The sequence below is a fragment of the Hemitrygon akajei genome, chromosome 23, assembly GCF_048418815.1.
Source record: "Hemitrygon akajei chromosome 23, sHemAka1.3, whole genome shotgun sequence".
NCBI classification, from domain to species: Eukaryota; Metazoa; Chordata; class Chondrichthyes; order Myliobatiformes; family Dasyatidae; genus Hemitrygon; species Hemitrygon akajei.
In genome coordinates this window covers 9,779,710-9,804,627 of record NC_133146.1, presented here as the reverse complement: position 1 = coordinate 9,804,627, position 24,918 = coordinate 9,779,710, and the positions used below count along the sequence as shown (strand labels likewise).

The window sequence follows — 24,918 nt, the reverse complement described above, 5'->3', positions numbered from 1 at the left end:
GACAGTATGATGCCTCCCTGGTGCCAGGGTCAGGGATGTGTCGGATTGTGCACATGGCATTCTCAAGGGTGAGGGTGAGCAGCCGGAAGTTTGGATGCACATTAACACCAGTGACATAGGTAGAAAGCTGAAAAACCAGATCTCCAGGGTAGCAATCTCTGAATTGCTGAATGTGCCACGTGCTAGTGAGGGTAAGAATAGGATCATTTGTCGGTGAATGTGTGGCTGAGAGAACTGGTGCAGCAGGCAATGGTTCAGACTTATGGATCATTGGAATCTCTTCTGGGGAAGGTACAACCTGTACAGAAGGGACAGGTTATGCTTGAACCCAAGGGTTCGTCCACCATTGACCTCCTCCTTGTGGACAGGTTTGATATAGATGTTCAGGAGGGTTTAAACTAATTTGGCAGGGGGATGGGAACTGGAGTGATTGTGCTGAGGATCAGGTAGGCAGTTTACAAACAAAGGCAATATGTGATGTGACTCCAAGCAAGGAGAGGCTGATGATAGGGCAAAATTGCAGACAGCAGGATATGTTGCAATGTAAAAGGTGGCCAAAATCAAAACGATTGACAGGAATGAAGGTGTTATATCTGAATGTGTGCAGAAATTGAATAAGGTAGATGAACTTGCAGCACAGTTACAGATTGGCATGTATGATGTTGTAGGCATCACTAAGTCATGGCTGAAAGAAGTGTAACACACTGTAAGGTTTCACTGCTAATGTAATGGCCTCTCTGTAATGTTCCACTGCTAAGGTAATGGTTTCTCTGTTGCAGCAATGTTTGGTTATGACTAGAGATAACGGGGCATGTTAGCCAATGAGTGGGATGTTGTTCTTTCTTGTGTGTCTGGGAGAGAGATTTTGTGCTCTTTTGCTGGGGAGAGATGAGGAAAGAAGACGTGAATGGAGAGAGTTGGTAGACCACTGGATGGAATGGACTTGGATCGAGGGTCCAAAGGTCAGTGACGATCGGAGGAGGTCGATGGTGGATGAACGGTCTTATCAGTGAGCTCCAACATTGCATGATAGACTGTTTCATAAGAATGGGCCCTTTTCTCTTTTTTGTTTCTTTACTAACCATATGGTCAAATTAAGAATTATAAAGCTCAATTGGTTAATTGCATATTGTGTACTGTTTGTTATTTCAGGGTACTGATTTGTAACAGGGGACACATCATGCAGTATCCACCCAAATGAGATTTGTTAAGTTTGACCAGGTCGGGGGCAATCATCCCCTATACTAAGCCACCAGCTGAACCGAAAGCTACAGAAGGTTGTACGGAACGCTTAATGTCCAATGACACACAGTGTATCCAAACAACAAGCAGGTAGATAGAGGGGGTGGCATGGCTCTTTGTAAAAATTGAAATCAAATCATTAGAAAGAGATGACATAGGGCCAGGAGGTGTTGAATTGTTGTGGGTAGAGCTAAGGAACTGCAAGGGTAAAAAGACACTATATATAGACCCCCAAACAGTAGTGAGGATGTAGTCCACAAATTACAATGGGAGATGGAAATGCATGCCAAAAGGACGGAGGATTTCAATATGCAGGTAGATTGGAAAGATAAGGTTGGTGCTGGATCCCACAAGGGGGATTTTCTAGAATACCTACGAGATGGCTTTTTAGAGTGCTCATGATTGAACCCCTAGGGGACCAGCTGTTCTGGATTGTGTGTTGTTGAATGAACCAGAATTGATTAAGGTAAAAGAACTAGAAAAACTTAAGGTAAAAGAACCCTTAGGGGAAAGAGATCGTAATATAATCGAGTTCACCCTGAAATTTGAGGAGAAGCTAAATTCAGATGTATCAGTATTACAGTGGTGTAAAGGGAATTACAGAGGCATGAGAAAAGAGTTGGCCCAAATTGACACTGACAGGGATGAAGGCAGAGCAGCAACGGCTGAAATTTCTGGAAGCAATGCAGAAAGCACAGGATATATACTGTATATGTCGAATACTTGGATGATGGAATTGATGGCTTTGTTGCAATGTTTGCGGATGATGCGAAGATAGGTGGAGGGGCGAGTAGTTTTGACGAAGTAAAGGGACTACAGAAGGACTTAGACAGATTAGGAGAATGGGCAAAGAAGTGGCAGATGGAATACAGTGTCGGGAAGTGTATGGTCGTGCATTTTGATAGAAGAAATGAAAGGGTAGTCTACTTTCTAAATGGAAAGAAAATTCAGAAATCTGAGGTGCAAAAGAACTTGGGAGTCCTTGTGCAGGATTCCCTAAAGGTTAATTTGCAGGTTGATTCTGTAGTGAGGAAGGCAAACGTGATGTTAGTATTCATTTCAAGAGGACTATAAAAGCAAGGATGTAATGTTGAGGTATTGAGGCTTTATATAGCACTGGTGAGGACTGGAGCATTGTGAACAGTTTTGAGCCCCTTTCTCAGAAAGGATGTACTGATACTGGAGAGGGTAAAAACGAGGTTCTGAAAAATGATGCCAGAATTGAACAGCTTGCCATTTGAAGAGCATTTGATGGTTCTGGACCTGTATTCATGAGAATTTAGAAGAATGAATTGTAATTGAAACATATTGAATGGTGCAAGGCCTTGATAGAGTGGATGTGGAGAGGATGTTTCCTATGGTAGGAGAGCCTAGGACTAAAGGACACAGCCTCAGAATAGAAGGGCGTCCTTTTAGAACGAAGATGAGGAGGAATTTCTTTAGCCAGAGAGTGGTGAATCTATGGAATTCATTGCCACAGGCAGCTGTGAAGGCCAAGTCTTTATGTATATTTAAGACACAGGTTGATAGATTCTTGATTGGCCAGGGCATGGGAGGGGGTGGGTGGGAGTAAGACAGGATATTGGGGTCAAAAGGAAAATTGGATCAGCCATGATGAAATGTCAGAGCAGACTCGATGGGCCAAATGGCCTAATCCATTTCTATATCTTCTGGATTTATAGGAGACCTGCAGTGGGGGAGGGGAGGTGCTGCTGGACAGACAGATTTCCAGAAGGATGGAGACTCCCCTGGCAACATTAACCTATCCTTATAAAACATGCTCTCTAAACCAGGCAGTATCCTGGTAAATCTCCTCTGCACCCTCTCTAAAGCTTCCACATCCTTCAGATAAAGAGGCGACCAGAAATGAGGCCACCAGTGAGCACATCTACAAGGAGTGCTGCCACATGAAAGCAGCAGCCATCATCAAAGACCCCCTAACATCCAGGTGTTGCTCTCATCTCGCTGCTGCCACTGGGGAGGAGGTACAGAAGCCTTGGGTCCCACACCACCAGGTTCAGGAATTCTTCAACCATCAGACTCCTGAGCCAGCGTGGACAACCTTGCTTATTCAATACTGAACTGATTCCACAACCTATAGACTCACTTTCAAGGAGTTTACAACTGATGTTCTGAGTATTATTTATTTTTCATATTTATTGATCATTATTATTTGATTTTCTTGTACAGATATTTGCAGTTTGTCTTCTTTTACACATTGATTGTCAGTTTTTGTGTGTAGTTTTTCACCGATCTGTTGTACTTCTTTGTTTTGATGTGAATGCCTGCAAGAAAATGAATCTAAAGGTAGCATATGGTGACATATATGTACTTCGAAAATAAATTGCCTTTGAACTTCCAAACTTTGAGCTTGAACACGATACTCCAAGTGTGGTCTAACCAGAGTTTTATAGAGCTGCAACGTTACCTCATGGCTCTTGAACTCAATTCCTCGTCTAATGAAGGACAACGCACGACGTGCTTTCTGAACCAACCTCGATACCCTGACTGACTTCAACCCTCACAGCACAACTGTGCAGTCAAAGGGTTAAGAAACACAGAGCAAGGAATATAATGTTACAGGGAATGTGTGGAACAAGTGGGGAAATGAAGTGCAAGGGCCATGACAAGGGCTCTCAGAGATTAAGAACTTATCCCTGTTGTATAAGAAGTGTGTTCAAGAGTCTGACAGAAGTGTGGATATAAGTGTACTTAAGTCTGCTGGTACTTGCTTTCAATTATTCTTATCTTTTGTCCACTGGGAGAGGGAAGAAGAGTGAATGACCAGGGTAGGAGAGGTGCTTGATTACGTTGGTTACCTTCTCAAAACAGCAGTAAGTGTTGATGGAGTCAATGGAGGGGAGAATGGCTTGTAGGATGGACTGGGCTGTGTTCGCAACTCTCTTTCTTGCAGCCTTGGGCTCAGCAGTTGCTGTATTAACCTGTGATGCATCCAAAAAGCTGTGCAAAGATTTGTAAGAGTTATCAGGGACACGCAGAAATACAGTCAGTGAGGAAAATCTTATGGGGCTACGAAGAAGGGCTGAAGATGAGGGAGTCTGATAGAAAATCTGTGCAGACACCATGGGCCAGATGGCCTCCTGTTGTGCAATTATTGCATGATTCTAAGACAAATTAAAACAAGAATTCAAATCTAAAATCCCACATATGCTATAAACTGAAACTGCTGCATTAGTGGTTCCAAGATATTCTGCAGTAATTAATTTAAAGGGAATATTTTTTACAACCTGATAATTTTGTTAAACTTATATGGTATTCTCCGTCATTTAATAGTCAGTCATTTAAAGCATTCAGAACAGATTGGTGATAATATCTCCTCCTTGCTGACCATCAACACTGGTACATCTCATGGAAAGGTGCTTAGTCCACTGCTCTGCTGTCTTAACACTTATGACTGTGTGGTGAGTCGTAGCTCAAACAACCACTTGCCAATGACACCATTGTTGTTGGCAGAATCTCAGATGGCGTCAGGGAAGCAAATAGGAGCAAGACAGACTGCCTGGTTGAGTAAAATCGCAACACCAACCACGCACTTAACATCAGCAAGGCCAAGGAATTGATTGTGGACGTCAGGAAGAGAAAACTGAGAGAATGCCAACTGTTCTATTTCAGTAAACGTTTGAGGAGATATGGTATGTCACCAAAGACTATTGCAGAGGTATACAGAGGACAGCATGCCGCCTAGTTGCATCACTGCCTGCTACGGAGACTCCAATGCACAGGAGGGCTGTAGACTCAGCTAGTTCCATCATGGCACAACCTTCCCTACCACTGAGAACACCATCTTGAGGTAATGCCTCAAGCAAAAGAATCAACCACTAAGCACCGTTACCATTTAGAACATACCCTCTTCTCCATACTACCATATGGAGGAGGTCCAGAAGCCTGAAGCCCCACACACAACAATTCAAGAACAACTTCTTCCCCTCTGCCATCAGATTTCTGAATGGTCTATGAACTCTATCTCATTATTCATTTTTTACACTATTTTTATATTTTTGTAACTTGGGAGTACGTTTTATGTTTTGCACTGTACTGCTGCCACAAAACACCAAATTGCGTGACCTGAATGTTACTGAATGTTGAGTCCGTCTGGGTAGAGATCAGAAATAATCAAGGGAATAAATTACCGGTGGGATTTGTCTCTAGGTCACCGAATAATAACCTTACTGTGGCACAGGTAATTAAGCAAGAAATATATGATGTAGTATGGGCCAGCAGTTGGCATGGGGGACTTCAACTTACACATAGATTGGGCAAATCAAATTGGTTGAGACAGTCTTGACAAGAACTTCACAGAATGCATCCATGTTAGCTTTCTTGAACAGCATGTTAGAGAACCTACAGGGGAAAATGCTACCTCAGATCTGGTCCTGTGTAACGAGACAGATAAAATTAGTGATCTTGTAGTTAGGGATCCTCTCAGAAAGTGCGCTTACAATATGACTGAATTTCTTATAGAATTGGAGAATGCAATAGTTCGATCTAAAACTAGTGTATTATGCTTAAGCAAGTGAGACTACACGGGAAGAAGCTGCCTAACTGGGGACACTAGTGAGGAAGTTAAGGAACAGTGGAAGGCTTTCAAAGAGATTTTTCAAGGTGCTCAACAAAACTATATCCCAGATAACAGCAAGGACAGTAAGAATGGAAAGAGCAAGGAAGGCGTCAAATTAAAAGCTCATGTGTACAAAGTCACCAAAAGTAGCGGGAAACTGGAAGACTGGGAAAACCTTAAAAAGCAACAATGAGCCACTAAGCAAGCAATAAGGAAAGGAAGGATGGATTCTGAAGGTAAATTAGCCCAAAATATAAAACTGTAAAAGTTCCCATGATTGATATTATTTATAAGTAGGTAAGAGTGGCTAAAGTGAATGTAGGTCCCTTGTAAAATGAGAAAGAGGAATTAATATCGGGTAATGAGGAAATCGCTGAGGTGTTGAACGATTGTTTTGTGTTGGTCTTCATGATGGAGGACAGATCTAACATAACAAAGAGAGATGTTATGAATATGATGGGAAGTGAGGACCTTGAGACCATTACTGTCACTGAAGAGGTTGTGATGAGCAAAATCACAGGCCTAAAGGTAGTTAGGTTCCTTGGTCCAGATGGGATGCATCCCAGGATACAGAAAGAAATGTGGAAGTTATAGTCTATGTATCTGTGATAATTTACTGTATGTTTTTGGACTCCGGACTGGTCCCAATAGGCTGTCATACCACAGATGTCCTGGTGGCCATCCATTTCAATTCCAACCCCCCCCCTCCCCCATTCCCATTCTGACATGTTGGTTCAGGGCCTGCTCTATGGCCACGATGAGGCGACTGCCCCTTTAGCTGTGACCCTACCAAGAGTTGTAGCACAAGGCTCTGACTCAGCTGACAAAGCTCACCAGGTCATTGAGGCCCGTAAGCCTCCAAACCCAACGACACAGTTGTGGTGCTCTTGGAGATTCGTCTCCACTAATATGAGCAAGATTGGCTGTCAGGGAGCTCTGCACTCAGTAATCGATCGATTGATCTCTCTCTCTCTCTCGAGGGTGAGAGAGTGCCTAAAGGATGCTGAAAATGTTGGAGTTAACAGTTTGTTTTTGAGGTACTATAGACCATGGTCTCTGTTTGGAGGCTGTGCTGTTGCTGGATGGTGGCTGGTGGGAATAGAACATGGAACGTAAAACATAGAAAATCTACAGCACATTACAGGCCCACAATGTTGTGCCAACCAAGTAACCTACTCTAGAAGCTGCCTAGAATTTCCCTACCGCATAACCCTCTATTTTTCTAAGCTCCTATCAAGAGAGCATTTTTCTAAGTTCCTATCTATACCTATCTGAGAATCTATATGTACGTATCTAAAGACCCTATTGTGTCAGCCTCTACCACCTTCACTGGCAGTGCATTCCATGCACCCACCACTCTCTGCATGAAAAACCTCGCTGATATCCCCCTTGTACCTACTTCCAAGCACCTTAAAACTATTACCCCCCCCCCCCCCACCCACGTGTTAGCCATTTTGGCCCTGGGAAAAAACCTCTGGCTATCCACACAGTTAATGTCTCTCATTATCTTATGCATCTCTATCAGGTCACCGCTCATCCTCCATCACTCCAAGGCGAAAAAGCCAAGTTCACTCAACCTATTCTCATAAGGTACGTTCTCCACTCCAGGCAACATCCTTGTAAATCTCTTCTGCACTTTCTCTATAGCATCCACATCCTTCCTGTCATGAGGTGACCAGGAATGAACACAGTACTCCAAGTGGGGTTTACCCAAGGTCTTATATAGCTGTAACATAACCTCACGGCTCTTGAACTCAATCCCACAGTTGATGAATGCCAACACAGCAGATGTCTTCTTAACAACACTGTCAACCTGTGCAGCAGCTTTGAGTGTCCTATGGACATGGATCCCAAGATCTTGCTGATACTCCACACTGCCAAGAGTCTTACGATTAATATTACATTCTGTCATCAAATTTGACTTACCAAAATGAACCACTTCAAACTTATCTGCATTGAACTCCATCAGCCACTTCTCAGCCCTGTTCTGTATCCTATTGATGCCCCACTGTAACCTCTGACAACCTTTCAGACTATCTTCAACACCCCCAACTTTTGCATCATCAGCAAATTTACTAATCCACCCTCCTACTTCCTCATCCAGGTTATTTATAAAAATCACAAAGAGGAGGGGTTCCAGAACAGATCCCCGTGGATCACCAGTCACCATCCTCTGTGCAGAATACAAATCTCCACAACCACCCTTTGCCTTCTGTGGTCAAGCCAGTTCTGGATCCACAAAGCAAGGTCTCCTTGGATCCCATGCCTCATTACTTTCTCAATAAGCCTTGCATGGGGTACCGTTTCAAATGCCTTGCTGAAATCCATATACACTACATCCACTGCTCTACCTTCATTAAAGCCGATGCTTTCTGCGAGAATGAGGGGGAGGGAAGAGGGAGGGTTGATGCTGCTTGCTGAGTGGCGGTGGGGGCAGGGGATTTTGGGGTTCTTACACTGTTTTTCCGTCATTCATTCTTTGTTTTTTTCAGTCATAAGAATGCCTGCGGACAGTGAGACTTTTAGGTTGTATTTTGTATACATTCACTGACATTAAGTGGAACTATAAAACTAAAGGGTTAACACGAGGAAATCTGCAGATGCTGGAAATTCAAACACACACAAAATGCTGGTGGAACACGGCTGGCCAGGCAGCATCTATAAGGAGAAGCGCTGTCGACGTTTCGGGCCGAGACTAACGTTAGTCCTGACGAAGGGTCTCGGCCCGAAACGTCGACAGCGCTTCTCCTTATAGATGCTGCCTGGCCTGCTGTGTTCCACCAGCATTTTGTGTGTGTTGTTTGAACTAAAGGGTTCCCTAGTTTGATAAGATGGACTCTTGCCCTCACAATCACGTTGTGATCTTGCTTCTTATTGTTTAATAATGCACTTTCTCTTTAGCTGTTTACTCCGCATTATTAGTTTACCTTATTCCGCCTCAACGCACTGTGTAATGTTTTGCTTTGCATTAAAAAACTGTATGTGAAATAAGCTTTTCACAGTATTTCGGTGCATGAGGCATTAATAAACCCATTCCAATTCTCGCTGACTTGACAGGTACGTACGCACGTGTTTCCTGACGTTCATGGATACAAACACCAGATCTGTGTAAGAACTCGCAGCGGACTGCGCGTCGTGAAGGAAAACACGCGCCGATTGGGTCCAGTCTCCTGAAATCCAAATTTCGGATTGGCTGTCCAGTATTCGAGTGGGCGGGACTCTTTATCACGTGCCTGGAAAGGTAAGCCAATCGGAACAAGAGGGGCGGCGGGAGGCGGTAGGTGGTTAATAGAATCAAACCTAGCATTTTGATGGGCGGGGACTCCACGTGCGGCACACCTTCTGATTGACCGCTATCCAGGAATCGCCCACCTTTCGCCTCCCTTCCCATTGGCCGAGCCTGCCGCCGTCTCTCCAACCGCGCGCCCCGCCAGCCTGTCCATCAAAGCAGGAGGTGGGCGGGGCAATGACGGTTGGCTGGAGGCTCGCGGCAGAGCTGGGTCCGAATTTCCAGTCAAAGCGCGAGGTGGCTGGCGGCGGCGGACCGATGGTCCGGCCAAGAAAATAGCCATTCACACCAGAAAAGGCGTGTTATGCCGACGCAAAGAGAAGGAGAAATGTTAAAAGAGGAATGAAAGACACTGATTATTAGATGCGATCCCCCCTACCCTCCCCACAACTATCATTTAACACTCGCTGAGGGGGGGCAGCGCCTCCATTTCCATGCCAAACATGGCGGCTGGCAGCCGCGGCGGCCGAGTCGGCTTCTTCCTGGGCGCCTGCTGCTGCTGCCTGCTGCTGCGGGGCTGCGAGGCGACGGCGGAGGGGGAGGAGGCGGGCACGGTCATCATCGGTCTGCGGCTGGAGGACACGGACGACGTGACGAGCATGGGGGGAGGCGTGGTGCGGGTGAGCGAGCGCACCCGGGTCCGGCTGCGGCTCTACGGCCGCCACATCGACAACAGCACCTGGAGCCGCATCGGCTTCACAGAGCACCGGCGCACGGCGGCCGACCGCGCCTTCGACCCGTGCGGCGTGCGCACCTCCGACATCGTAGTGCTGCCCGGCGTGGCGGTGAGCCGCCGCAGCACCGGGGTCATCGAGATGGAGATCAAGCCGCTGCGCAAGACGGAGAAGACCAAAGCCTATTACCTGTGCACGGCGGCGGGCCGGGCGCCCGAGCCGGGCGACTGGCTCTACCACGACGCTGAAGACACCATGGTAGTGGTGGTGGAGGAGAGGAAGTTCCTGCTGCCCTTCTGGCTGCAGGTCATCTTCATCTCGGTGCTACTCTGCCTGTCGGGCATGTTCAGCGGCCTCAACCTGGGCTTGATGGCTCTCGACCCCATGGAGCTGCGCATCGTGCAGAACTGCGGCACCGACAAGGAGAAGAACTACGCCAAGCGTATCGAGCCGGTGCGGCGCCAGGGCAACTACCTGCTGTGCTCGCTGTTACTGGGCAACGTGCTGGTCAACACGACCCTCACCATCCTGCTGGACGACATCGCCGGCTCGGGCGTGGTGGCCGTGGCCGTCTCCACCGTAGGCATCGTTATCTTCGGCGAGATCGTGCCCCAGGCTATCTGCTCCCGGCACGGCTTGGCGGTGGGCGCCAACACCATCGCTCTCACCAAGTTCTTCATGCTGCTCACCTTCCCTGCCTCGTACCCGGTTAGCCGGCTGCTCGACGTAATCCTGGGTCAGGAGATCGGCACCGTGTACAACCGCGAGAAGCTGCTGGAGATGCTGCGGGTCACCGACCCTTACAACGACCTGGTCAAGGAGGAACTGAACATCATCCAGGGCGCGTTGGAGCTCAGGACTAAGACTGTGGAGGACGTGATGACCCCGCTGCGGGACTGCTTCATGATCGCCTGCGAGGCGATCTTGGATTTCAACACTATGTCCGAGATCATGGAAAGCGGTTACACCAGGATCCCCGTCTACGAGGGCGAGCGGTCAAACATTGTCGACTTGCTCTTTGTCAAGGACCTGGCCTTCGTGGACCCCGATGACTGCACACCTTTGAAGACCATCACCAAATTTTACAACCATCCCTTGCATTTCGTTTTTAACGACACTAAGTTGGATGCGATGCTGGAAGAATTTAAAAAAGGTGGGATAATACCGACCATGGTTTATTTTCTATCAAATCGTAACTCTTGTACACTTTTCTTTCAGGTCTATTGTCAGCCCTGCGCGACATATGCGCCGTTCTTCAAGTCGATGAAATATTTAGGTTATCTCGGTGGTTTTGTCAGCTGCATATGGCAACGCAGGATGTTACCTGCAATGTTTTGTGCACACACTTTCCTTTTCCCAGGTGCGCAGCTAAACGGTGCCAAAAGATGTATAAAAGTGCTGAGATTGTTTTGAAGATCTGAAAAAGATTGAGTCTAAAGCTTCCAGAATGTTTTTCCATCTTCAAAATTACTGTAGTTTTAAAGTCGGGGTTCCAGAATGTCCATTAAAATGTGTAGCCTGCTTTTAAAATCTGAAGTCACTATTTAAATGGATAGCTGTATTTTAATTTAATAATCCCATTGCTGTCAGTGAGCACACGGAATTATAAGGATATGACAAATCTATCACTGGCAGCTGGCCACTGTCAACATTTTATGAACCAAGACTATTTTATCATTCATTCTGTAGAAGTAGAGAGAATATGTGGCTCAGTTGTTGGATTGATTGGGTTTATTCAAAAACAGAGCTGCATTTACCAAGATTTCAAAATATTAGTGATCTGTAACAGAATATTATGAATGATGGATGTGTCAGCAGATTTTTTTTTTGCTAGTTGCAAGTCATGTATTGTGGAAAAGACCAGGCTGCAGTTAAATTCCATTTCCAGATGCAGACAATTGACTCTAGGGTGGGAGAAATGAAGATTAATTGCTGCGTGTCATTGCATTGAAATTTGTATCTATCACCTCTCTGATAATCAGAATTGGAAGTATGTTCAGGCCAGCATTTTGGTGACTTGAGTTGGAGCAGCAGTGAAAGGAAAGTGAGTTGAAATGTCAGTCTCTCTCTTGCTGAAGTGCATGGAGAATTTTTTTTTAAAAAGCACTTTGATTGCCAGCTTGCCTTTGTGAGGGGCTTATTATTAATTTCTTTTAATTACTTCTAAGTAGTGTCCTAAATATACTCTGGATACAACTTGAGGCTTTGCAGCAAGAATCAGCGACCAGTTTTAATCAATGGCTAACGCCAAAAATGCAGTTTTGCAGCATTCTTTAGAAGAAGGTGCATGAATATCTCCTGGTAATTTTGTGACATTTAACCCATTTCTTTGCTATCTTTTTTCTATTTCTGCATGGTACAGAGACTTTCCATCTTTCCACCTATATTTTAAGGCTTCATATAAAGCTTTGAGTGATATTATTGATCTCCACCTGCACACCTTGGAGCTTCTCAAATGATCCATAGTATTAAAGATCTCTATGGATATTTAGGGTCAGGGATTTTTCTTGCTTAGGTCAAGTGTAGGGCAGTGGGTGGAATTTGGTTTCTAGTAATGTTTTGGGTTTGAACTGTTGGGACCTCCTTGCCTATTGGCTCCTGACCAGCAAGGGGTGGGGAAATTTAGTGGAGGGAGAAATGCCAGCAGTTCTATCCTCGGAAGAATGCCCAGTGCCTCTCCAACTGTGGGCAGAGGTCAAGTTTCGCTAGCTTTGACTGGTATTTGACCCATACTGTAAGTACTGTATGTTATGGGATTGGACTGATGGTGACACAGCAGTTGGTCATCTTGCTGCTAGCATAGTTGAACTAGATTGTACTTTCTGTTAGCTGCACCAGTATTTGATGTGACTGAAGCAGCCCAATGTGCTTTGCAAGTATGTAGTGAGATGTAGGAAATGTTCCTAGTCTTTGACCAAAGGAATAAACTACTGTAGCATAGTGGTTAGCATGATGCTTTTACAGCTTGAGTGCGGAGGTCAGTTCCATCGTCCTCTGTAAGAAAGTTCATACATTCTTCCTGTGTGCGTGTGGGTTTCTTTCAGTCTCCTCCCACAGTCCAAAGATGTACTGGTTAGTTGGTCATTGTACATTGTCCTGTGATTAGGCTAGTGTTAAATAGGTTGGTTGCTTAGTGGTATGGCTTGTTGGGCTGGAAGGGCCTGCTCCATGATGTATCTCTAAAAATAAATAAAATTGTGATTTGGGGTTTGAGAAGGAGTGAACAAACAGACATGAATTTTATCAAGCTCATTGGAAAACATGTTATGTCAATTTTTGAATTAGTAAGACTTCACTGTTGGAGCAAGGGGCACACTTGCATATTCCATTGCTCAACTATCTAAATGTCTAAATCCAACCCTTATAGGAGCATATGTAGTTTACTGACTCAGGATGTCAGTAGTAAGTTTGTTCCTGCTGCATGAATAGAACTGTATTCTTCTGGGTTGCTCTGTGAGTGATGTAAATACAGGAATTTGGAATTTGAGTTAAGGAATAAAATATTAATATTGGACTGATTGGAAGGTGGCTTTTGTAAAAGCATTACCATTGATTTTCTTCGATTAGAAAGAAGAAAGCCAAAATTGTATTTTTTCCTTTATATACAAATATGCCTAAAAAAGTTGACTTTGAAAGGTACATTTCATAATCCTAACAAAACTAAAAAGGTTGTGGATTTGAGTTGTAATCTTCTCCAGTAAAGCAGAACTTCAGAGGTTTAATCATTGTAATTACTGTTAGAAATATTGGAGTTGATTTGTGTACAACTCACATAGCAAAGAGATAAATGACCAAAAATCTTGTTTTTCCTTATTTTATTTGAGGATTAACATATTAAAAAACATTTTGGAGAGAACTCTTGCTACATTCAGCTGGAAGAGTAGTTTGTGCCTTGCTTTGACGTTAAAGGTTGTCACCTCAGTGCAGTTCAACATCCCTCCCATTCTGTTCTGAAGTGTCAGCCAAGACTGTGTCCAAATCCCCAGACTGTAGCTTGATTTCGAGGCATGATTCCACCAATGTACCAACATCCTTTTAAGAATGAGGCATACATTTTAATTAGGTAGATTTCTTCTGTGTCCAGGGATTAATATTTCATTAAATATGTTTGCTGTATCAAATCATCCATTCTTAAGTAGTTGTCTAATACTTATTGACATATTTGCCAACTTTCAGAAACTAAATTTGCTGGGTTTTTTTGGGTTTTCCTCTGCACGATGCTTGTTAATTCTGTGGTTACAGGTCTTTGAGACTATTTTAATTATACTTTTAATTTTTTTTCTGTTAATTTGTCTGCCAGATCATTTTGGAAATTCAAGGTTCATATTGCCTCTAAACAGACTTGTACTCTGAGTACAAAGCTTGCATATGTCTGTCAGAATAAAAAGTAAAGATAAGAGCTGTAGGGAACCTTGATTTTCAAGAGATATTGAGGCCCTGGTTAAAAGAAGAGCTGCATAGGAGGTAGGAACAAATGAAGTGCTTATGGAGTATAAGAAATGCAAGAGAACACTTGAAAAAGAAATCATGAGAGCTAAAAGAAGGCATGAAGTTGCCCTAGCAGACACAAAGAAAGAGAATTCTAAGAGATTCTACAAGTATGTTAAGGGCAAAATGACTGCAAGATACAGAATTGGTCCTCTAGAAGATCGGAATGATAATCCATGTGTGGAGTCAAAGGAGGTGGAGGAAATCTTAAATGAACTTTTGCATCTGTACTTATTCAGGAGATGGACACAGAGTCAATAGAAGTGAGGCAAAGCAGCATCGACTTTGTGGACACCATTCAGGTTACAGAAGAGGAAGTGTTTGCTGTCCTGAGACAAATTAGGGTGGTTAACTCCCCAGGGCCTGACAAGGCATTCCTTCAGACCCTGTGGGAGATAAGTGCAGAAATTGTTGGGATCCCAGCAGAGATGTTTAAATCATTCTTAGCTACAGGAAAGGTACTAGAGGAGTGGAAGATAGCCAGTGTTGTTCCACTGTTTAAGAAAGTCTCTAAACAGAAACCAGGATATTATAGGCTGGTAAGTCTGACACAGTAGTGGGAAAGTTTTTGGAAGGTATTCTGAGGGATCGGATGTGTAAGTATTTGGATAGACATGGATTGATTAAGGATAGTCAGCATGGGTTTGTGCGTGGTAGGTCATGACTAACCAGTCTTGTAAAGTTTTTCAAGGAAAGTGGATAAGGCAAGGTAGTGAATGTTGTCTACATGGACTTTAGCAAGGCAGTTGACAAGGTTCCACATTTGGGGGGGGGGGTGGTGTCTGTTGAAAGTTTTGTCACTCAGCATTCAAAATGAGGTAGTAAATTGGGTTAGACATTGGTTTTGAGGGAGAAGCCAGAGAGTGGTAGTAGATGGGTTGCCTCTGTGACGGAAGCCTGTGATTAGTGGAGCTCCGCAGGGATTAGTTCTGGGTCTGTTGTTATTTGCCATCTATATCAACGATCTGAATGATAATGTGGTTAAGCGGATCAGCAAATTTGCAGATGAAACCAAGTTTAGGGATGTTTTGGACAGCAAGGAAGGCTATCATGGCTTGCAGAAGGATGTAGACCAGTTAGAAAAATGTGCTGAAAAATGATAGATAGAATTCAATGTAGATAAGTGTGAGGTGTTGCTCTTCGGTAGGACCAACCAGGGTAGGCCTTGCACAGGACACTGAGCAGTGCGGTAGAGCAAAGGGATTTGGGAATACAGTTCCATAATTCATTGAACGTGGCATCACAGATAGATAGAGTCATAAATCAAAGTATTGAGTACAAGAGATGCAATGTTATGTTGAAGTTGAAGACATTGTGTGCAGTTTTGGTCACCTACCTACAGGAAAGATGTAAATAAGGTTGAATGAGTACAGAGAAAATGTACAAGGATGTTGCAGGGTCTTGATGATCTGAGTTAAAGGGAAAGAAAGATTGAATAGGTTAGGTCTTCATTCCTTAGAACATAGAAAATTGAGAGATTTGATGAAGGTATACAAAATTATGAGGGTATAAATAGCATAAAGCAAGCTTTTTACACCAAAGTTGGGTGGGACTATAAAGAGAGGTTATGGGTTAAGGGTGAAAGGTGCGAAGTTTAAGGAGCCATGAGGGGAGCTACTTCACTCAGAGGGTTGTGAAAGTGACATGAGATGCTAACGAGCTTGATTTCAGTGAAGTTTGGATGGATATATGGATGATAGAGATATGGAGGGCTATGGTCCCGGTGAGTATACTTTAAGTAGTTCAACATGGATAAGATGGGCTAAAAAGCCTGTTTCTGTGCTGTACATATATAAATTCTATGGAGTTTTTAGAAACGCAGTACTCTATGATCTTTTTGGAGAGGCATTTTTTCCTCAGATTATTCTTTTGAATTCTGGGCTAAGTCATGAATGTGGTAATGTGGACCATAGTTTGACCAGAGTTTTATCCACCACTTTTAAACATGCAGTACAAACAAGCTGGATGAACTCAGCAGGTCAGGCAGCATCTGTTGAAATGAGCAGTCAATGTCTCGGCCCAGAACATTGACTGTTCGTTTCCACGGATGCTGCCCGAACTGCTGAGTTCATCCAGCGTGTTTGTACATGTTGATTTGACCACAGCTTCTGCAGTGTACTTTGTGTTTTAAACATGCAGTAATTGCCACATGACCCATGTATCATCAGAGATCCTGTTTAAAGCTCCATGTTCATTAATGCTTTGAAACCCTGAAGAAGATGCCTTTGTGTCAGTCAGTGTTGCCAAATCCAGACATTATTCCGTTCAGTTGTACTGTTGAAATCCTGAGGCACAGGTATTTCCTTAAATTTCTGGAAGAAGATGGAGCCAGCGAACATCACAATCTCCAGACAGTTCATGAAACTGCTTCTTTTATGTGTTCTTTTTCTTTCAACTGTGGTTCGCTACTGTTGGAGCCTGTGATCTACATTTTGGTCGTGTGTTTTTGGGTTGATTCACCAATCTGGCACTTTGCAGTCTCCGAGAGGGTTCTGTGAGGTTTCGAGTGATACGTGCATTTTTGAGGCAAAGAAGCCTGGAGACGCACGAGCCCATGATTGACTGCATTTCTCACTGATCTCGCCAATTGAAGCATCAGGGATGATTGAAACCATTGAATCAAGTGCAGAAGGTGAGCGGATGTTCAGCATCGTCTACTCGCCTTTTGCTTGCAGGTACCGGAGGAAGGTACCTGCACTCAACTGGTCTCTCTGTCCTCGATGCTGTCAGAGGAGTCCTGGGTCCTGGGCAAGTTTTAACTGGTCCATTTTGTGGATTGGATTCTGTGGTTCACGTTATGATGTGTTCTTGATTTTTGGTCACTCCTCTTTTTTTATAGTTGCTATTTTGCTTGGGGCGGTATACCAATAAGGAATGACACAGCGCTAGATTTAACTGAAGTAAATATACTTCAATTTTGTGTTTTATATTCTGTTGTATCACTTGTTTTTTTGCCATTTACAGTTTTTTTTTTGCGCATTGGAGGAAGAAGTGATTTTATGTTTTTCTTTGAATAGGTTCCATAATTTTGTTTCGTGGCTGCCTGTGGAAAGACAAATTTCAGGGTTGTCTATTGCATGCATACTTTGATAGCAAATGTACTTTGAACTTTGAGTAGCAACTAATGGGTAGAGAACTGGCTGGTATCAGAGAGAAGACTAGAGAATATAAATGGAAGCTGGAACAAAACCAGAACACTGGAATAACAAAGCAGGTCAGGCAACATTTTCAGAGACAAAAGGTGTAAATTTGACGTTTTGTGATGAGACCCTGTATCAGGAATCAGAGGAGCAGGAATGACTGATGGTATGAAGGACGATGAGATAGAGGCTGGTGGGTGATAAGTGGAGCTAGAGGAGGAGTGGATGAGGGCATTAGAAAGCAAATGGCAGGATGATATGGGAGAGATGAAGCAAATGAGACAGGTGAGTATGTGGGAGGAGACCAAAAGGGATGTGGGTTATGTGAAATTGAACATTCATGGAATTGCTTTGAAAGCTGTTCAAGCAGAATGAGATGTTATTCTTCTAATTTTTATTTGGTCTCCGTAGCAGTGATCCGTGTGCACCACTTTCAAATTGGTCATTCATATTTGGTGCTCACAGTGTGGCCTTTTCTGTGCTGGTGAAACCAAGTGCAAAACATTTTGTAAGTTTTATTGTTGTCATTTTAACTTCCCTTCCCAATCCCACACTGACCTCTCTGTCCTCTGCCTTCTCCATTTCTTTGAGGCCAGACACAAAATATGAGACATCTCATGTTTTGAATGGTTAGTTTACAACACAATGGTAGAAATATTTCACACTCAGGTAATCCACACTCTGTTAGGCTCCCACGCACATTAATTTGTGAGTCTAGTATTCATCTCTCTTTGTTCAAACATTTCCCTGCAAACACTTCCACTACTCCATGCCGCCTCCCCTCTCCCTCCCAATCTTGTTCCATTTACCATACTCTACCCTACTGCCTTTTATACTGCATATATTGGTAATCTTTCCTGTTCTCTCTTTCTCTCAGTTCTGCTATAAGGTTTTGACATGATGTGTTGACCTATTGCCTTCCTAGTTCCACACGGTAGACTTACTCAGAAAGTCAGAAGTTTGGCCAGGTGGATTTAGAAATGGCTTGCCTGAAGAAAGCAGAGGGTCATGGTGGAGGGAGTACATTCTGATTGGAGGGTTGTGACTACTGGTGTCCCACAAGGATCAGTTATGGGACCTCTACTTTTCGTGATTTTTATTAATGATCTGGATGTGGGAGTAGAAGGGTGGGTTGGCAGGTTTGCAGACGACACCAAGGTTGGTGGTGTGGATAGTGTAGAGGATTGTTGAAGATTGCAGAGAGATATTGATAGGATGAAGTGGGCTGAGAAGTGGCAGATGGAGTTCAACCCGGAGAAGTGTGAGGTGGTACACTTTGGAAGGACAAACTCCAAGGCAGAGTACAAAGTAAATGGCAGGATACTTGAGAGTGTGGAGGAGCAGAAGGATCTGGGGGTACATGTCCATAGATCCCTGAAAGTTGCTTCACAGGTAGATAGGGTAGTTAAGAAAGCTTCTGGGGTGTTAGCTTTCATAAGTCAAGGGATAGAGTTTAAGAGTTGTGAGGTAATGATGCAGCTCTATAAAACTCTAGTTAGGCCACACTTGGAGTACTGTGCTCAGTTCTGGTCACCTCACGATAGGAAGGATGTGGAAGCATTGGAAAGGGTACAGAGAAGATTTACCAGGATGCTGCCTAGTTTAGAGAGTATGCATTATGATCAGAGATTAAGGGAGCTAGGGCTTTACTCTTTGGAGAGAAGGAGGATGAGAGGAGACATGATAGAGGTATATAAGATATTAAGAGGAATAGATAGAGTGGACAGCCAGTGCCTCTTTTCCAGGGCACCACTGCTCAATACATGAAGGACATGGCTTTAAGGTAAGGGGTGGCAAGTTCAAGGGGGATATTAGAGGAAGGTTTTTTACTCAGAGTGGTTGGTGCGTGGAATGCACTGACTGAGTCAGTGGTGGAGGCAGATACACTAGTGAAATTTAAGAGACTACTAGACAGGTATATGTAGGAATTTAAGGTGAGAGGGTTATATGGGAGGCAGGGTTTGAGGGTCGGCACAACATTGTGGGCCGAAGGGCCTGTACTGTGCTGTACTATTTTGTGTTCTATGTTCTAGCTTCTGATTTGACTTACTGATTTCTTTGTATTTCATTTTTTATTTTGGTGTGAGATGATCCCAATAAGTAGATTATAGATTGTTTATTCAATTTGTCTCAGCATCTTGACATTTGTCTCATTCAGAATTAAGTTCTTCGTATTGCTATTTTAAATTGGCCTTTAATTAAAATTCTTTATTTTCCAGTACTTCTAGCAGTTAACTTATTTTACCATTACTGTAGTAGGCTAATCTGATTGCATGTTCCCTGTCATTGTTTCAGTATTCTGTATTTAATCTGTGCTTCTCTTCTTTGGTTGCGGAAAATGCTTAGTTCAGTACGAAAAAATGCACATAACTTCAATTAATTTTCATTTGTTTTCCCTTTTTGGACTGGTGTTTACATGTGTACCTCTGGAAAATAAGAGTTTCCATTCAATAGTGTTATATATAAATTGTTTTTCTTTCATGATTGCTACACATAAGAATTTTGTTAATGATAACAAAATTAGTGATGTAGTTCATTGGAAGAAAGTTCCTAAATTGTAGAATGATAATGATCTCAGGCAACTTATTAGATGGATACAAAAATGGCAAATGGAATTCAGTTCCAAGGAATGTGATGTAATGTATTTGGAGGGCAGACTACTCAAGGGAATGGTGGGAATCTGAGAAATGTCGAAGAACAAAGGGATCTTGGAATGCATGTTAATAGGTCCTTGAGGGGGAAATAGCAAGTCAGGTAGATAAGGTAATGATGAAAGTGTCTGGATACTTTTATTAATCATGACTAAAGTACTGAAGCAGGTAGGTCACATTTGTACTTCATAAAGTGGCTCATAGCTGGAGCATTGCTTACAGATTATGTACAACAGGGCATTTAATGGCACCGGAAAGGGTTTAGAGTAGACTAAGAGATTACAGTAGGCTGTCTTCTTAAGAATAGATTGACAGGAGATTTTAGTTGCCATCTGTTAAATATTGACAGATCCAGGAAGGTTAACAGGACCTATTTTACTTAGTACAACAGGTAGCAAAGATTTAAGTTATTAATTATGTAGTGCCAATTAAAAAAAAACCCCGGGTGACATATTAAATTTGAAAGATAAAATTAAGTAATGTAATTTTTTTGTCTGTTCCAGTTGATTTGGCTGTCTAAACTTTGTTAATGATGTGAACCTTGTTTACAAATTTAGCCGGAAATGTTAGAAAAGGTTCGTAATTATTGCTGAGTACTGTAATCTGGTCATATTTTCAGTTTTTAATGTCTTTTAACACTGGAGGGAAAGCCATTACTTAGGGAATTTTCATTTTAAGGTGAAACATTTAAATGAAAAGATGTTAGGAATTTGTTACTTTAGGTACCATAGTATATTAAAGGATTACTTGCCTGCCACTCTAAAGATGATCAGATGTATTAATTGACTCTGCCAACATCTCCAGTTAAACTGGTTTTAGTTCAGTGTTTCTCATCACTGATTATAGTTAAATTATTCAGTAAATATAAGTTGAAATGAGGAGATCTGGTGGTCCAAGTAAGGTCTTTATCTATTTTTCAGGTGGTAACTTGTTTTATATTAAAAAAAAATAGGCTTATAATGTTTGATGCAAAACCACAGTAAAGGAAAACATCAGGAAGCATTTGAGCTCAATAACTGAATTGTTCTTTAAATGGTGTCAAACATATATTTGGACATGCTTGGAGATGTTCAAAAATTGTAAATAAAATATAGATACAAAGAAGATTGTACCTAAGCAGTTATATGAATAAATGGGTCACTTGAAATAGTGATACTTATAACTGGTATGGTTTCTGCATCTAATGAAGATGAATTGAAGCTGTGTCCCAGTTATGTCATTTATAAGGTTACATGTACAGAAAAGTACTTTAAGGGGTGAGATCAGGGAAAGGGGAGGAAGTGTTTGGAGAGATAAAAATAATGCTGATTAGGGATTTCAAACATAAGGGCAAGAGGTTTTGGTGGTTTTGGGTTTGGCATTTCGAATGTAAGAAGGTGAAGATTAAAGTTAAGGATAATGTTACAGGATAGAACAAGTAACATTATTAACATTAGGTTGATTTTTTTTGTAAAAGGTGCAGAATGGAAGTTGTAGAAGGTAAATACAGTTGGCCCTCCTTATCTGCGGGGGATTGGTTCCGGGACCCCCCGTGGATACCAAAATTTGCGGATGTTCAAGTCCCTTATTTAACATGTATCAGTGCGGTGGTCTTTAGGACCCAGCAGAGCCCCGGACTTTATTTAACATGTCTCTGTGCGGTGGACATTAGGACCTGGCAGCGCAGCTCTGAATCCGCAGTGTTTCTGTTCACGAAAATAATCACAATCGTGATTGAAAATAAGGTGGAAGTAATAAAGCGATCGGAAAGAGGTGAAATGCCATCGGTCATTGGAAGAGCGTTAGGCTACAGTCGGTCAACGATCGGAACAATTTTAACAGAGAATGTGAAAGGCCCTGCCCCGATGAAAGCTACAATTATTACTAAGCAACGCAGTGGTTAAATTATTGAAATACATATGTTTCTTAAGTGTTTTATATGCATAGAAAGGTAAAATATGTGCTATATACTAAGAAAAACGTTTGACTAACTGACGCTAAATAATACCGGATGTACCTGTTCCGACTTCAAATCTGACTTAAAGACGGACTCAGGAATGGTACTCATTCATAACCTGGGGACTGCCTGTACTTTTAAGTCATTTCTACATTACTTATAATACCTAATACAATGTAAATGCTATGTAAATAGTTGTTATACTGTATTGTGCAGGGAATAATGACAAGAAAAAATAGTCTGTACATGCTCAAACAACGAGTGCTGGAGAGAGAACTTCCGGGTTTTCCCGATCCACGGTTGGTTGAATCCGCGCATATGGAATCCGCAGATAAGGAGGGCCGACTGTATTAGCATATTGAGTGTGTAAGTGGCAATGTATTTCAGGCGTTCAAAGCAAGGAGGAGGAAAGTTGCATCATATTACAAGGGTAGATATGGGTAATCAGTGTAATGGAGAAGATATGAAATTTGGGGTCTTCTCTTCAGATGAAATAGAATTAAGAGATTGTAAAATTAAAAAATGGGTTTATCCTGAGGCTGCAGCTACAGGAAGTGTACTCAGCAAGCAGCAGGGTCTTCAAGATGATGGTTTAAGTCTTTCCTTATGTTAAGCTGTTGGCCTATCAGAAGTTAGTTGAAAGTTCAGCATATTTACCACATTTCCTTGTGACACAAAAGGAGGCCATTTTGGTCCATTGTGAATATGTCAACACAGACCAATTTCATTTCCCGCTAATTTTCCCCACATTCCCAGCAACTCCCCCAGAATTTTGCCTATCACCATTTCTCCATTCTCATGGTAAATGGAGGTTCTTGTGGATTAGATCTGTTTCATTGCTTTGGGAGTGGCTGAAGCTTTTCAAACACAGGAGAAAGAGGGGCATGGTGAAAACTGGCAATACATTGAGATGTCAGGCAAAGTGCTTGGTGTAAAAATAAGTCAGTTGGTTTTAGAAGGACGAGTATTCTGAGGAGATGGTTTTGAAAGAAATTAATGAGCAATTTCAGCTGGCATGAGCAATGGTTTAAAAATATTAAGTTTAGTAATTGATATCTTTGTCAGTTAATAACAGATATATTTGTGTGCATGTAGAGAATGATAACTAATTAGAAACAATAAACTTACATTGGCTAATTTATGTGATGTTTACTTTTGGTATGTATACCAATTTTTTCTGTTGTAGATTAAAGTTTAATCCATATAATAGCATGATTGTTTCAGTCTACTTTTCTCTTATGTATTTCTAATCAATAATTAAGTTTACATTGTTTTTTGAAGTAGTTGACTACTATGCAAAATTGAATTACCCCCTCAAATGTCAATGTAAAGCATAGACCTTGATTTTATACACAACACAGCAGGTCAGGCAGCATCTGTGTACATGAGTAAGCATTTGACATTTTGGGCCGAGACTCTTTAGGACTTGATTTTATACTTCTGAGGTGCCATTTTACTCCAGTCTGCATTATTTTCAAATTGTGTGCAAGTTACGGAAAGTCCTTGCTATTACTTGAATTGTGCTTGTGGTTGGCCTTTTCCAGCTGAACAAACAAATAGGCTTAATGTGAATTGTCTAATCCAACAGCAGTTAATTGTATGGCCAGTAATGGGTTAAAGTATGAGCTTAATGGTACTCATGTATTTGGGGTGGCTCTTGCATGTAGACAATTTTGCTTGGAAGTGAGTGTGGTACTGATTAAGCATGGCTAGGAAGCTAAATGCTGCATTGAATTAAGGCAAAAGAAGAACTGAAACAATAAAGGAATACATTATTTTAACAAATAATTGGACCAAAATGTAAGGAAATCTGAGACTTGGATTTATATACTATTGCAAGCTCAGGACATTCCATTGAAAGACTTTGCAATATGAACATAATTGTAATGTGTGAAGTTCATCAAACTAAATTGATAAATCAAATTGCCTTGTTATTGTCACACACACTGAAGTAATATTTTAAAAATTTTTTTTACATGGCATCATGCAGGTCATTTCATTACAACAGTACATTGAGGGGAAAAGCAATAACACAATACAGAATATAGTTTCACAGTTAAAGAGAAAGTGCAGGCAGGAATGGTGTGCAGGGTCATAATGAGGTTGACTATGAGTCCATCCTATTGTACTAGGAGATAGTTCAATGGTCTTATTACAGTAGAACAGAAGCTGTCTTTGAGCCTGGTGTTCATGGTTTCCCTGCTTTTACATCTGCATGATGGGAGAGGGGAGAAGAATGTCCAGGGTGAGTGGAGTCTTTGATCATGTTGGCTTCTTTACTAAAACAGCAAGAAATGTAGACAGATTCCATGGAGGGGAGGCTCTTTTCTATGATATACTCAGCTATGTCCACAACTCAGTGTAATTTTTTGTGGTCACGGGCAGAGCAGTTGCTATACCAATCTGTGGAACATCTGGATAGGATGATTTCTATGGTGCATGGATTAAAAATTGGTGAGGGTAAAAGGAGGCATGCTAAATTTATATATCCTCCTGAGGAAGTAGAGACACTGTTGAGTTTTCTTGGCCATGGCTTCTTTTTGGTTGTACCAGGACAGGTCCTTGGTAATTTTGCCCCCTAACATCTTGAAACTTTCAACCCTCTCAACCTCAGCACTATTGATGTAAACAGGAGCATGTGCACCACCCCTTCATCTAGAGGTTAATGATAGCCTCCTCCCATTGGTGAGGCACATTATAAATTGGAGGACCGCTTTGTTGAGTACCACTGTTCCATCTGCCATAATTGAAACTTCCCAGTTGCCCAAAATTTTAATTCTGATTCCATTTCCCATTCTGACATGTAGGTCTGTGGTCTCTTGTGCCATGTTGAGGCTGCCCTTTGGGTGGAAGAGCGGCACCTTATGTTCTGTCTGGATGGCTTCTAGTCTGATTGCATGAATATCAATTTCTCCTCCA

At 42.3% G+C, this 24,918-nt stretch overlaps 1 protein-coding gene across 2 annotated transcripts in view; it reads left to right on the top strand.

Moving 5' to 3' along the window:
* The first annotated feature begins 9,292 nt into the window (after positions 1-9,292).
* LOC140715148 (metal transporter CNNM2-like) overlaps positions 9,293-24,918 on the top strand; it is a 167,740-nt gene continuing 152,114 nt past the window's right edge. For both annotated transcript variants that reach the window (XM_073026926.1, XM_073026925.1), the window contains exon 1: positions 9,293-10,937. In XM_073026926.1, coding sequence (XP_072883027.1) covers positions 9,545-10,937 — 1,393 coding nt within the window. In that variant the 5' untranslated portion in view covers positions 9,293-9,544. The remainder of the gene's footprint in view (positions 10,938-24,918) is intronic.